Below are 15081 nucleotides of genomic sequence, written 5' to 3' on the forward strand. Positions count from 1 at the left end.
TTTGGCCACCCCAATATATATAAATAATATAATTACAGAGTCATTCTAAAACCTAATTACTTTTTCAAATACATGCTTTAAAGTTTCAAGAACCTATTTTTTCCTTTCCTCTTCCCCATTCCTAGCTTAAATATTTTATTCTATCAGGATTAATTCAACTACATGAAACTGGCAGATATTTATATTATTCATCCAGTTATTTAGTACCTAGAAAAATCTTGTTTTAATTTTTATAAAATGATTTTGTCTTATTTTGGTTTACATTAATCATCCAGTTATTTAGCAGCTGACAAAATTTAATGTTTATAAAATTACTAAGCCTAATCAACAATATACTTTTCTTAATGCTTGCTTCAAAGCCTGCATATGAAGCCTTAAAGAACTTCCTGTGCCTGCACATTGGGCATTCTTGTTTTAACCTTTTAACTTTTGTGATCCTTATTCCAGACAACTTTAGAAACTCAAATGAATGATTCCTTTTCAAGCTCAGTTCTTTATGGTGTGTATGCTACCAAGAAAAATAATTACACATCTCTCAGTGTTGTTTCAAATTTAGCTGGTCAGTCCCTGGCCTTCAACACAGCCAAACCACCTCAAAGCAAGCACCAGCAACCAATAAGAGTGGTCCTTTGGTCTCCTGCCATTATGCAACATTAATATTCATTACCTTGAAGCAACCAGAACACTAAGACAAATCCAACTGTCACGGCTAGTCATGACTAGTGTTCACACCCTTCGCTCTGTCCTACTTTCATACATCCACATCCATATAATCCAGGCTCAGGACTATGCTCCCCAGCATTGCCTTCTTTTTTTTTTTTTTTAATTTTTATTTATTTATTTATTTGTTTGGCTGTGCTGGGTCTTACTTGTGGCACGCACGCGGGATCTTCGTTGCCGCGTGCGGGATCTTTTAGTTGTGGCATGCAGGCTCTTAGTTGCGGCATGCAAGATCTAGTTCCCTGACCAGGGATCAAACCCAGGCCCTCCGTGTTGGGAGCTTAGAGTCTTAACCACTGGACCACCAGGGAAGTCCCACCATTGCCTTCTAACAACACTCTTTCCTTAGTCCCCTGGACCTGGCTTCCTTGGTTTCATTCTTACACTCTAACACTCCAGGTCAATCCAGCCATGACTGCCCCCAGGACTCAACCCAGCAATGATCATCTTCAGGTTTAAACTATGGAGTCAACAAAGAACTAAGCATTCTATTGATAATCTGTCATTTCACAAAATAAGGAGGTTACCTGCAACATTTCACTCCATCAATTTCACAGCATGTTTTAGATTGTCCGTGATTTTTCAAAATTTCCTTTTCAATGTGAGAGAAGGACAGACGCCATGTTTCTTCTTAATTTCCAAAAGAAAAATAGAAAAGCACTTTACCAAAAACAAGCAATATAAACAACACAATATTTAAATGATTTCCTTCATTAAAATATCATCCTGAAAAATTTCTAGGGGGAGATAGACCAAAAGAAGTGAACAGATGAACAATGTGATTACATATTAAAACAAGTGATTTGAACAAGCAAACAATGTGACAAGATAGAAAAAAAATTGGGGGGACAACTCAGAGCTTAATACATTTAGCCATGGTAAGATGTATTGCCTTTTATATATTGCTAAATACAGTCTGTTGATGTTTTGTTTCAACAATAATTTGAATTGATTGATTGAAGTTTTTTGTTTATCCTTTTATACCATCCTTGCAAGTTTGGGTATTCATGTAAAATGAACCAGGGAACATTTCCTTTTTTTCTATTTTTTGGGAGTTTATGTAAGAATAGAATGATCTCCCCCTTCTCCCCAAGTTTTAACCATGGATAGCTCTTTTAAGCTCTGACCATCCTATCACTATCTGGTTTTAATCAGAAATTAGTTTATAATTTTAAAAATCAATCAATATAATCTGTCACATTAACAGAAGAGGGGAAAAACATATGATCAACTCAACAGAAGCAGAAAGTACAGCTAATAAAATTTAACATTCATTCATCATTAAAAGAAAACACCTCTCAGTAAGTTAAATGTGGATAGAAACTTGATCTAATAACAGGTAGATTATTTTAAAAAAAACACAGCAACATGATAATCTAATGTAAATAGTTGAAATTTTTTCTTTGAAATCAGGAAGGCAGGCTGTGTGATATCCCCATTTCTGTTCAACATGCACTGGCTAACCTAGCAAGCACAGTAAGAGAAGGGAAAATAGGGTTATATCACTGGAAAGAGAGAAACAAAGCTATCATTACTGATAGATGATATAACTGTATATGTAGAAAATACAAAAGAAGCTGGGTGACAGGTATGCGTGAGTTCAATATATTCTTCAGTCTACTTTTCTATTGGTTTAAAATTTTTCATAATAAAACGTTACAATTGCCTATGAGTAAATCTAACAAAAGACATATAAACTTTCTGTGGAGAAAATTTAAAAACTTCACTGAAAACTATTAGAGGAAATCTAAATAAATGGAGATGTGCACCTGCATATGAATTAGAAGACTCATTATTGTAAATATATCAAGTCTCCCCAAATTCATCTATAGGGTCAATGCACTCACAATCAAAACTCCAAAAAAAAATGTTTCTGTAGACCTTGACAAGATGATACCAGCATTTTTATGAAAATAAAAGGGTCAAGAATATCTAAAACACTCTTTAAGAAGGACAAAGTGGGAGAGCAGATATCAAGACTTATAAAGTCACATTATGTATGACAATATGGTATAGCTCAAGGACAGACAAAGATTTTGGGGGGGACAGAATAAAGAGTATACTAAAGCCTACACAATATACAGACAAGAAATATATGGAGAAGGTGGCACAGATAGGTGTGCTCATAGCTGCTGTATAAATCCATTTACAACATCCCTTTATGCCATTCTGAAAAAGGCAAACTATAGAGATGGTAAACAGGTCAGCGGTTGCCAGAGGTTTGGGATGCGGAGGGTTGAATAAGTGAAGCACAGGGACTTTTTAGGGAAGTGAAACTATTGGTATCATGTAATGGTAGATACACGATGCAATGCATTTGTCAAAACCAATAGAACTTCATGGCACAGAGAGTGAACCTTAACATACACAAACTGTTAAAGAGTCATTTAGAAGGTCAAGGGATCTCAAGAAGTAATGCAGACTGTGAAAATACTCTAACTGTATTACGAATGTATGACACAAACTCCCTGAAGGGCATGGGGGGCAAAAGGTGTTGACCTAAGTTACTTTGGAAATGGGGTCTGTAAGACTGAAGGCAAAAGGAACTGTACACATGCACTGTGCACACAGGGGAATGGATTTACAATTCCGAACCATCCATGCATGTGGATTGGAACTGAACAAGCAACAGCGGAGGAGGTGGGTGGCAGATGGTGGGAGCCAGGTTTCTCACTGTTGGAATGAGAGGTTACAGAGAGCAAGGAGAGAAGGTAGAACGATCCACGTGGTAATGGATTACAGTTAGAGACATCAGTATGAACTCATGTACCACTTAAAACAGATACAGGTGGTGACATATGGAAATACCTATAGAGCTGTGCATATGCTGGGGTTAGTAATCATACATATATTTCCTTGCTACTCCAGCTGAGAGGGATGACACCCTAGTAGCAGAGCACACACAGCACCCAGATCATGCTTCTAGTACACTCTCCAATAAAAGGATACAGAGTTCCTTGGAGAAATGGCTGATTCTAGGACTGAAGCAAGAAATACACAAGATGAGCCTGGAGCATCTTGTAGTACCAGAAAGTGAGTTAGTGCTGAAAACAAAACAAAACCCACAATTATGGGACGTTTGTTGAAAGGACACAGGAGCCAAATGAAAGAGCTCCTCAAGGCCAAAGCTGGAACAATTTAAGCAACAAAATGAAAGCAGTATTGAATTATAGCCCAAAATATGAGACAAATATCCATGAGTCCATACTGATATGATTTAAGTAAATAAATAAATGGGAGAGAAGAGATAAATCTCCCATGCAGAATATCAAATAATTTGTGTAAATACTCTGCTCTTAAAGAGGTGAGCTTAGGGACTTCCCTGGTGGTCCATTGGTTAAGACTCCACGCTCCCAATGCAGGGGGCCTGGGTTTGATCCCCGCTCAGGGAACTAGATCCCACATGCATGCTGCAACTAAGAGTTTGCATGCCGCAACTAAGGAGCACGCGAGACACAACTCAGACCCGGCACAAACGAATAAAAATAAATAAATAATTTTTTAAAAAATAAATAAAGAGGTGAGCTGAAGTGTGAGCTGCGCACAGTGACTTCCTTCCAAATAACACAGTATGAAAAGGGGGAAAGAGAGGACCTTAACAGTGGAGAAACCTGGCAAACACTCCCTCAGCCAGGTGATCAAGGTCCACACCAGCAGTGCTAAGTCATACTCACGATGTACCCTTGATGTCATACGATGAGAATGGCATTTCAACTCTGTGGTCCTCCTCCACCAAACTCAGAACTCCAGTCTAACCCACAAGAAAAGCATGAGACACATGCCAAACGAGGGACGTTCCACAAAATATCTGACTGGTACTCCTCAAAACTGTCAAGGTCATCAAATACAAGGCAAGACTGAGAAACTGTCACAGTCAAGAGGAGGCTAAGGAGATGTGACAACTAAATGCAATGTGGTGTCCTAGATGGGATCTTGGAACAGAAAAAGGACATTAGGTAAAAACCAAGGACATCTGAGTAAAGTATGGACTTTAATTAACAACACTACATCAATATTGGTTCATTAATTATGACAAACGTGTCATATTAACGTAAGATGCTAATAATGGGAAAAAGGTATGCGGTGTATAGGAACTCTCTATACTATCTTTGTACTTTTTCTGCAAATCTTAAACTATTCTAAAATTAAAAGTTTATTGTAAACAACTATGTTGAAATATCATTTCTCTCTTTTTGGATTATTGGCAAAAATTCCAAAGGGTTTAATGAGTTCTGTTGTTAAAGCTGAGGGTGAAATGGGTACTCTCATACACTGCTGTGGGAATGCAAATTGGTGAATTCTGTATGGAGGTGATTTTGGCAATAGCAGCAAAATTAGATATGGATTTACTATTCCTCGACCAGCTGTAAAAACAGACTGTAAAAAGGAATGGGCGCTCAAAAAAAAACAAAAACACTAATTCCAAAAGATACATGCACCTCAATGTTCACAGCAGCATTATTCACAATTGCCAAGATACAGAAGCAACCTAAGTGTCCATCAACAGATGAGTGGATAAAGAAGACAGTGGAATACTACTCAGCCATAAAAAAAGAACGAAATTTTGCCATTTGCAGCAACATGGATGGACTTGGAGGGCATTATGCTAAGTGAAATAAGTCAGACAGAGAAAGACAAATACTGTATGACATAATTTATATGTAGAATCTAAAAAATAAAACAAACTAGTGAAGATAACAAAAAAGAAGACTTACAGATATAGAGAACAAATGAGTGGTAATCAGTGGGGGGAGGGGCAAACTACTGGATATAAGATGGGCTACAAGGACATAGTGTACAACACGGGAAGTACAGCTAATATTTTGTAGTAACTGTAAATGGAAGGTAACCTTTAAAAACAGTATAAGATTTTTTTAAAAAAAGGAACGAGTGCTATCTCTACATAGAGCTATGGAGTGATAGCCTAGATATCTTATTAAGTGAAAATAAAAAAGTGTATTTATCTTAAAGAGGGGGTGTTGCATATGAATATATATATATATATATATATGTATTTACTTGTACTTTTTAAAAATGAAAGGTGAACTGAAAACAATTATAGGGTTTCCAATCAGGGAAGGAGAGAAGAGTGTAGAGGGAACATAAAGGGAAGCTATGTTTCCCTAAGAATACTTTTTTCTGTAGCTTCGACTTTGGAACCATGTGAATGCTTTATAAATTTATGAAACAAAGCTAAATTAAAATTTAATTCCAATACCTAGAATTTAAGCATACTGAGTTGGGCAGCTTAACCGCCTGGAGGAATTTTTGCAAGTGGGTTTAAACTTAATATTTTGAAATCCTTCAAAAATATACAGAAAAAGTTGAAAGAATTTTATAGTAAACATTCATATGCCTGCCACCTACATTCTACAATTAATGTTTTGCTATATTTGCTTTATCACATATTTATCCATCTATCCATCCAAAAATTCTTTTTTTTTAAGAAAACTGTTATTTTAAAACAAGTTGTGGATGGGGACTTCCCTGGTGGTCCAGTGGTTAAGAATCCACCTTCCAATGCAGTGGACGCGGGTTTGATCCCTGGTCGGGGAATTAAGATCCCACGTGCTGCGGGTCAACTAAGCCCACGCGCCACAACTACTGAGCCCACGTGCTCTGGAACCTGCGCACGGCAACCAAAGATCCTGCATGCCACAACAAACATCGTGTGAAGACCTGACGCAGCCAAATAAATAAATAAATATTTGTTTTAAAAATTTTTTTAATAAAATAAAACAAGTTGTGGAACTAATTAGAATACTTTACCCATAAACACTTCAGCATGAATATTATGAACTGGAGTTCAATATTTATTTGCGTGTGTGATTTTTTAGGTAAGATTTGCAAACAGTGAAACACACACACGTTAAATGTAGCATTTGATGAGTTCTGACAAATGACTACACCTGTGTCGTTTGTTTTTTGTTTTCTTTAATTTATTTATTTGGTTGTGTTGGGTCTTAGTTGCGGCACGTGGGTTCTTTGCTGCCACACGTGTGTTCTTTGTTGCCGCGTGCGGGATCTTCCTTGAGGCAAGCAGGAGTTTTAGTTGCGGCATGTGGATCTTTTTAAACCCCCATCAAAAAGTTATCATCACCCCAGGAAGTTCTCTCCTGTCCCTTCCTAATCAATCCCCAGCACCTCAGGCAACCTCTGCTCTAATTTTTAAAAAAACCATACATAAATTTTGCTTGTTCTAGAACTTAATATAATTGAGATCATACAGTATGGACCCTTTGTTTCTGTTTCCTTTCGCCCGTCTTAATGTTTTTAGTATTCATCCACTCTCTTAGCAGTGGTTCATTGCTTTTTGTTGTTGAGTAGTATTCCATTTTACGAATATACTACAGTTTGTTTATCCATTATCTTTTGATGGACTTCTGGGCTATTTCCAGATTTTGGCTATTATGTATATTCTTATATAAATGTGTTATGGACTTAATGCTGGATTAGGGAAGATATATGTTTAACTTTTTAAGAAACTGCCAGACCTTTTCTCAAAATGATTGTACCATATTACACTTCCATGAACAGTGTATGAATTATTATTTTTTTTAAATAAAGCTTTGCATGTTCATTGATTGGAATGTCAGAACTTAAATTGATGAATAACTTTTTTTAATATTTAAATAAATTTAAAATGCTGGGCAGATAGTTTAGATATCTGGGAATATTGTAGTTTTATTGATTTTTTTTTCTATTTTAGCACTTATTGCATATATGCTTTGACATGAGGTATTGAGAAACATGATGAAATGTATATATAGTCCCTGCCATGCTCATAAAGTATCATTCTGAAAATGATCTTCAATGCAAAGACATACCTTCTAGGTTTATTTTACGTGTAACGATTCTTGTACTTAGTTGACATTCAATCTCCTATGTTAGATAAAGTAAACTATGGATGATTACGAGTTTGAAGGAATTTGTATATTAATGTTTGTATATTTTTTAGTGTAATAAAAACATATACAGATGAGCAAACAGGTTTAGCGGGGCTTGATAACTAGCCCCAGATCACACAGCTAGTAAGGGAAGAAGCCTCAGGATTCAGATCCAGGGCAGTCTGACTCCAAGGCCAGTACTTGCTTTTCTTTATTAAAAACAAACAAACAAAAACAACATTCAAACATGGGCTAGTAGACATTTTAAAGCTGAGTATTTGATATTACTATTACAATTATGACCTTTTCAATTCCATCTCTCACCAAACTCCCACCTTGTAGCCTATTTAGCCTAATGGCTCTTGAAATGCCAATAGCACTTAGTTGATCTTTCACTGCCCTAGTATGTAACATTAACGACTCTTTTATATGGACGTCTTTTAAGTTAACCTTCATAGTCAAGATACCTTGAAAACCACTTCCTTCCTTTGCATGCTTGGGTACGAGGTAAAACGGCTGCCGTCTTAAATTGTTCTTAACTTTTGCTCCAAGCCAGTTACTGATGGGCATGCCTCCCTGGGTGCTAGCAGGCCAGCTGCTTTTAGATTCCAAAGCCAGGATTATATCCACAGATATTTCTTCAGGTTTTCTAACCAGAAGTGTTACTGCAGGGCTCCCTCTTTTCTTCCTCTCCACCATGACATCTGTGTCTGTTTAAACATATTAATAAAGAAGAAAGGGCTTATCAATCCAGTTTTCTCTAAAAACACAGGGAAAAATAACACAGCTATAACTGGAGATCCATAAGTACTAAGTGTAAGATGAAAATCAGTTCTAAAGAAGAAAATGACCCCACAAGGCAGTGTTTTACTCATTTAGCCGGTATTTATTGATACCCATTATGGGGTGTGAGTACTATCAAGATTCTGTCTGGTATATAAAACAAGTAGCCCCCGAAGAGTTTGGGGTTTGGGAGTGCTGTGATTACATTTTCATTTAAATTTGTGTATGGCGGTTTGGAGGGACGCCCACATAAGAGGCCAGATGAGCAGCTGGGAGGAGAGAGGTGATTCAGAAGACCTCAGCGGGAACTCCCTGGCGGTCCAGTGGTTAGGACTCCACGCTTTTGCTGCCGAGGGCGCGGGTTCAAGCCCTCGTTGGGGAACTAAGAGCCTGCAAGCTGTGTGGCACGGCCAAATTGAACAAAACAAAAAAACCAAACAGCAACGGCCAGCCCGGAGGGTGGAGGCGTGTCATACAGAGAGGCAGTGAGCATCAGGACACAGGGAGCAAGCACTCTCCACTGCAGCGTTATTCACAACAGCCAAGATGCGGAGACAACCTAGGTGCCCTCTGATGAATGAGTGGGTAAAGAGGTTGTGGCATATATAGACAATGGAATATTATTCGGCCTTAACAAGGAAGGAAATCCTGCCATTTGTGACAATATGGATGAACTTGGAGGTCACTGTGCTAAGCGAAATGCATGACCTCATTTATATGGAGAAGCTAAAAAAGTCAAATACATAGAAGCAGACTGCAGAATGGAGGTTGCCGGGGCGGGGAGGTGGGAGAAGTGGGAAGCTGTTCGTCAAAGGGTACAGAGTTGCAGTTACGTAGGGTGAGTAAGTCTAGAGACCTAACGTACAGCATGATGACTGTTCATATGACTGTACTGCACACGGGAAATGTGCTAAGAGTAGATTTCAGCTACTCTCACCTCACACACAAAAAGGTAACTATGTGAGAAGATATGTTAATTAGCTTGACTGTGGTAGTCATCTCACTATGTATATCAAAACATCACGGTGTACACCTTGATATGTACAATTTTTATTAAAAAAAAAAAAAAAAAAAGACCCAGGTCGCAGAAGTGAAAGCAATTAAAGAGGTTCAAACTAATAGAACTGGTGGATAAACTGAATCCGTGAGGTAAGGAAGAAGGTAGGGGTCTGGGAGGCCATCCCTTGATTCTGGCCTGGGAAATGGTTGGTGTTGAGTCTACTCGTCAACACAGAGTTGGGCAGGAGGAAGAAAGCCTGGGCTGAGATGAACTTCATTTCAGATACACTGAGCTCTAGGTGCCTGGGGGAGACCCAACAGGAGATGGCCACTGAGCGGCTGGCCAGAAACTCGGGAAAGGCTTCTAGATGAGAGATACTGGTTCAGGGACGTGGGGTGTACAAGCAGTAAAGACCGCTCCCAGATAAGACTTCTGGAAGGCACAACAATGGGAGAGAAGACAGAGCACGAAGGAGAAAATCCTAGCGCATACCCTCATTTTCTTGTCACTAAATCCACCAACCCACCCACCTCTTACCCATCATCTTCTCTTTTCATCCTATTACCACCTAGGAAGTGTCCGTCCACCTTTCAAAGGCCAGCCTGCACACGGTCTCTGGATCCCTTCCTTCTCACCTTGTTCCTTCAATTACTCCCTCTTCCGCAGCAGTGGCCTCTCCCTCCCTACTGGATCATGCCTATCTGCATTCAAAGGGATCCAGGGTCTCTCATTCTAAAGGACACCTCTCCCTTGACCCTGCATCTGCTGCCTCCCCATACTTACCCATCTTTCTACTTCCTTTGCACCCAACACTTTCTAAGGAGTTGCCATACATGCTGCCCTTCTCTCTTGTGCGCTCGTGACTCCACTGAAACTGCTACGTCAAAGTTACCAACACCCCCAGAAAACAAACCGAAGACCAAAATCCAGTGGCTTTCTGGATGTCAGCAGCTGACCACTCCTGTAAACACTGTAAACACTGACCACTCCTGCAAAATACTCAAGTCACATTTTGCTCCCTCTCTTCTCTCAACCTCCAATGGTATCCTCTTCTTACCACTCTACTTAACACTGCAATTTCTCCCCTGTGCCACCCCCAGCATTCCTGAACCCTCTCACTTTGCTATACTTTTTTCACCATAGGACTTACTACTTTCTACTATACAAGATAATTATGTTTTCCATTTGTTATTAAAGGCGTGATTACATGCGTATAAGGTACAGAAGGGTGAGGGTCTTCATCCATTTGTTCATTAATAGGTCCCAAACACCTAGAACACTTAGCACAACAGATGACCAATGACCATTGATTAAATTAATGAAAAACGAATCTACACTCTCCACCTAGGTGCTTTCATCCATTGTCAATGCCATTTATATGTTTACCTGCAGCCCAAACATACCCTCTGAGCTCCAAACCCATACCCAACTACATACTTGACACATTCATTTCAATGTATCATAGGAATCTCTAACTTAACATATCCAAACTCTCAATTGCCTTCTTATAATATCTTCTCCAAAGAAGTCAGAGCAAATTTTTAAAAACAGAAAGCCAATCATTACCCTCTAATTAAAACCTGGCTTCTCAATGAACATGGCATAAAATCTAAACTCCTTTCCAGGATCTACAAGTCCTCCTAGAATCTGGCCCTGGCCTCCTCTTCTACTTCATTTCATGTCACTCTTCCCCTTGTCCACATGGACCTCTTTTTGCTTCTAGAGCTTATCAAGCTCTTTTCTGCCTCAGGGCCTTACTCCACTACCCACTCTACCCCAACTGCTACCACTTCTCCCAAAGCACTCACTACCTTCAAAGCATGCTACCACTCACTCCCTTCAAAGCATGCATTGCAACTTGTGTTTACAAATTTCAGAGGGGAATCCCACCAATTTTATTCAACCACATATACCCAGCGGTGCAGGCAGCATTTCAGCGAATATTCAGTGGAGGCCAAAATAGAGCCAATCGGAAATTCCCCAGTGGTCCAGTGGTTAGGACTCCACACTTTCACTGCCAAGGGCCCAGGTTCAATCCCTGGTCAGGGAACTAAGATCCCGCACAGCTGCATGGTGCGGCCAAAAAACAAAACAAAACAAAACAAAAAAACAAACAAAATAGAGTCAATCAACATTTAGGAAGAATACCAAGAAAATATAGTAGACTAAAATCAAGAGCAAAGAGTTGTTTCTAGGAGGTAGTAATCAACAGTCTGCTGCAGGGAGATCAAGAAAGATCAGGAGAGGCAATTAGTAGATATGATTAGATCTTTAAGAATCAAAAGTCAAAGATCTTACCTTCAATATTTTTAATTTCTTCCTTAATGATTTTCCTAAACTTGGACAGCATCTTAGAAGCTGATAATATTTCCCCTTCTAAAAACTGACCCAGAGGATTTCCTTTGGGATTTCTTTTGAACTTCACAAAGTAATAAGCACCACTGTTGTAATATTCTTCTAGCTGAATTCGGGGGACCTCCAGTTTGAACATAACGTCAAATTCATTAGGAGCAGAAATCTAGGAAACAGTAAAAATAGCACTGATGTGTTGGTTTGTGAATATTTTCCAACCAACTACAATTTTTTTCCTTAAAATTTCCACTTAAAATCCTACTATGAAAAGCAAGGTTTCTAATATTTATACCCTCTGGGAGTGAGACTAGGGGAGATAGGTGAAGAGTATTGGTTTCAGTTTGTAGGTTCTATACTCATTTTCTTAAAAACAATTGAAAATAATATGCAAGCTTTAAAAATCTGTACCAGTTTTTTCCTGAGATTAAAGCTTGATAAAATTAAAGAAATTTAAGGTGCTACCTTTTAAGTTACAAGCTACACACTGAGCCAGCCCCCCGTCACTGGTCTCAAAAATATGTGTAGTTACCTCCTGGCTAGTTGAGCAAGGGCCCTCTCCTTACAGCTAACAGTCAGCCAAATGAGTATGAGCTCCAAGTCATACACTGACTACATTAGTGTCTTTGAACCACAGCATTTTAAGAGCTTCAGGGAATTCCCTGGCGGTCCAGTGGTTAGGACTCCGCGCTTTCACTGCCGAGGGCACGGGTTCCATCCCTGGTCAGGGAGCTAAGATCCCACAAGCCGTGCAGCGTGGCCAAAAATAAATAAATAAGAACTTCAAAGAATCTTCTTCATCACCACAATAATAATTACAGTCATGGCCTTGCAGCCTCCAGAGCCATGAGAAAATAAATGTCTGTTGTTTAAGCCACTCAGTCTATGATATTTTATTATGGCAGCCCAAGCTAACTAGGACATACTATGGGGGTGAAACAAACACGTGCAGTGCCATCAGTGGGAATGAAGTAAAAGCCTCTGAAAATCCACTTTTCCATAAAAGCAACAAGAACATGGGCAGAAATGGTTAAATTCAACTTTTTCAGGTCTTTGTAAATTAACCAAAGGCCTGCAACAGTCCGAGGAGGATTTATTCAAGAAAAATGGTTGAATCCCAGTAAGGACAGTGAGCCTTGAGGGCATTCTAAATCGCCCTATTCCCATCCCCAGCAGCACTCCCACTCCTGATCAGAAGCCCTCCACAAGAGCAGCCGGAACTCTGACTGCTAATACCATAGGTTAGGTTTGCCTGTTTGGGAACATCATATAAACTGAATCATATACACTTTATACCTGACTGCTTTCATTTAACATTGTTTGTGAGATTCATCTGTATCATTATGTCTATAGTGGTACTTTGTTCTTTTTCATTCTGTGTAGTATTCCACTGAATTAATGGAATATACCAAAATAGATTTACTGGGGTTTCCCTGGTGGCGCAGTGGTTGAGAATCTGCCTGCCAATGCAGGGGACACGGGTTCGAGCCCTGGTCTGGGAAGATCCCACATGCCGCAGAGCAACTGGGCCCGTGAGCCACAACTACTGAGCCTGCGCGTCTGGAGCCTGTGCTCCGCAACAAGAGAGGACGCGATAGTGAGAGGCCTGCGCACAGCAATGAAGAGTAGCCCCCGCTTGCCGCAACTAGAGAAAGCCCTCGCACAGAAACGAGGACCCAACACAGCCATAAATAAATAAATAAATAAATAAATAAAATTTAAAACACAATACTGAGCTTTAAAAAAAAAAAGAAAGATTTACTCATTCTGTTGTTGAGTATTTGGGTTGTTTCCAGTTTTTAACTACTACAAATAGTTTTGAGTTTAACTATTACAAAGTTGTTCTGAGCATTCTTACGTATGCCTTTGGGTGGCCACGAGCACTCGTTTCCATTGTACATGTACCCAGGAGTGGGACTGTTGGACCACAGGACAGGCAAATCTTTAACTTTAGAAAAAAATGTCAGTTTTCAAAAGAGGTAGTACCAATTTATCCTCAATGCAAGGGAGTTTCAGTTGCTCCACATCTTCTCCAAACTTGGAATTGTCAAGTCTTTTAAAATTTTAGCTCAAGGAACACAAATCAGTCCGTGTGGACAAGGGGAAGAGTGACATGAAATGAAGTTGAAGAGGAGGCCGGGGCCCAGATTCTGCGAGGACCTGTAGATCCCGGAAAGGAGCTCAGATTTTATTCCATCATGTTCATTGAGAAGCCAGGTTTTAGCTTTGTATTTTTAAAAATTTACTCTGGCCTCTGTGGAGATATTCTAAGAAGGCAAATAAGGAGATTGGAAAGGCAAACTTCAGGTGAAAGATGATGGTGGCTTAGATGGAGGCGGGGGTGAGGTGCTGGGGATGGACAAAAAGATTATGAACTGGAAATCCCACAGGGAATTTCTACAAGGAAACTTCCAGATTTTCACCTAGAATTTGATAATATTACAATAAAATACATGAATGGAAATGCGTCAATATGAATCCAAGTAAAAGAGTTAATGAGAAGTGTCTTTCGTCTATCCCTTTACCAACTATAAAGTTTGGAATCCAACCTTGAAATTCAAGTGTATGCATAACAGAAGAAAATACACCAAAATAACGGTGAATAAAACAAACAGGAATAATATTGTCCTTCTATATGCTTTTCTGAATTTTCCAGGGACATCAACACGGAACAGGGGCAAGGAGAGGAGAGAGGAGAGGCTGAGGAAAGAGGTATGGAGCAGGGGTACCGTTGTGCTGTGGGAACCTACTGAGGGCAGGCAGTGGGTCAACTCTACAGTGAACACGTATATACCTTTTATAATCAGTTTTTTAAAAGCAATACATGTTTTAGATAAAACAGATTTCACTGCATTTCCTTCCATCAGCTTGATTTTCAAAAGGAGAGGGGTACTGCTATATTTAAAATGGATAACCAACAAGGACCTACTGTATAGCACAGGGAACTCTGCTCAATATAATGTAACAACCTAAACGGGAAAAGAATTTGAAAAAGAACAGATACATGTATATGTGTAACTGAATCACTTTTCTGTACTCCTGAAACTAACACAACATTGTCAATCAACTATACTCCAAAATGAAATAAAAAGTTTTAAAAAATAAATAAATAAAAAGGAGAGTGGTTCTGATGGGAGACTGCTCTAAGTGTCTTCTTGTTCTCTAGCTCTAACTAGTAACTTTGGACCCTCCACGTAATAGAACTGATCGACATTTACGTAGTAAGAATCACGCACCAGGCAGATAGTCTGATGCAAGTTTTGCTCACTTGGCTTTCAAGAAGCTTTAGGTGGAATTATATGAGTGGTCTTCAGTGCTAAAAGAGTTTAAGATCCAAAGACC

The 15081-nt window shown here is 39.2% G+C and overlaps 2 protein-coding genes across 9 annotated transcripts in view; one reads left to right on the forward strand and one right to left on the reverse strand.

The window, feature by feature from the left end:
• The window catches only part of DDX43 (DEAD-box helicase 43), a 128723-nt gene that overhangs the window by 93276 nt on the left and 20366 nt on the right, over window positions 1-15081 (forward strand). The gene's annotated exons all lie outside the window — the stretch shown is intronic.
• Window positions 1-15081, reverse strand: part of CGAS (cyclic GMP-AMP synthase) — a 71672-nt gene that overhangs the window by 47982 nt on the left and 8609 nt on the right. For 7 of the 8 annotated variants that reach the window (XR_014248289.1, XR_014248290.1, XR_014248292.1 and 4 more), the window contains exons 2-4: window positions 11689-11908; window positions 8075-8317; window positions 1248-1350 (exon numbers count right to left, since the gene is read on the reverse strand). Coding sequence is in view for 1 of the 8 variants with exons in the window: in XM_082405083.1 (XP_082261209.1) it covers window positions 1248-1350; window positions 8075-8317; window positions 11689-11908 (566 nt within the window). In the remaining 7 variants the exon portion in view is untranslated. The remainder of the gene's footprint in view (window positions 1-1247; window positions 1351-8074; window positions 8318-11688; window positions 11909-15081) is intronic. The other variant, XR_014248291.1, reaches the window with a different exon arrangement.

This window comes from Balaenoptera borealis, assembly GCF_965194805.1.
Source record: "Balaenoptera borealis genome assembly, chromosome: 9".
NCBI classification, from domain to species: Eukaryota; Metazoa; Chordata; class Mammalia; order Artiodactyla; family Balaenopteridae; genus Balaenoptera; species Balaenoptera borealis.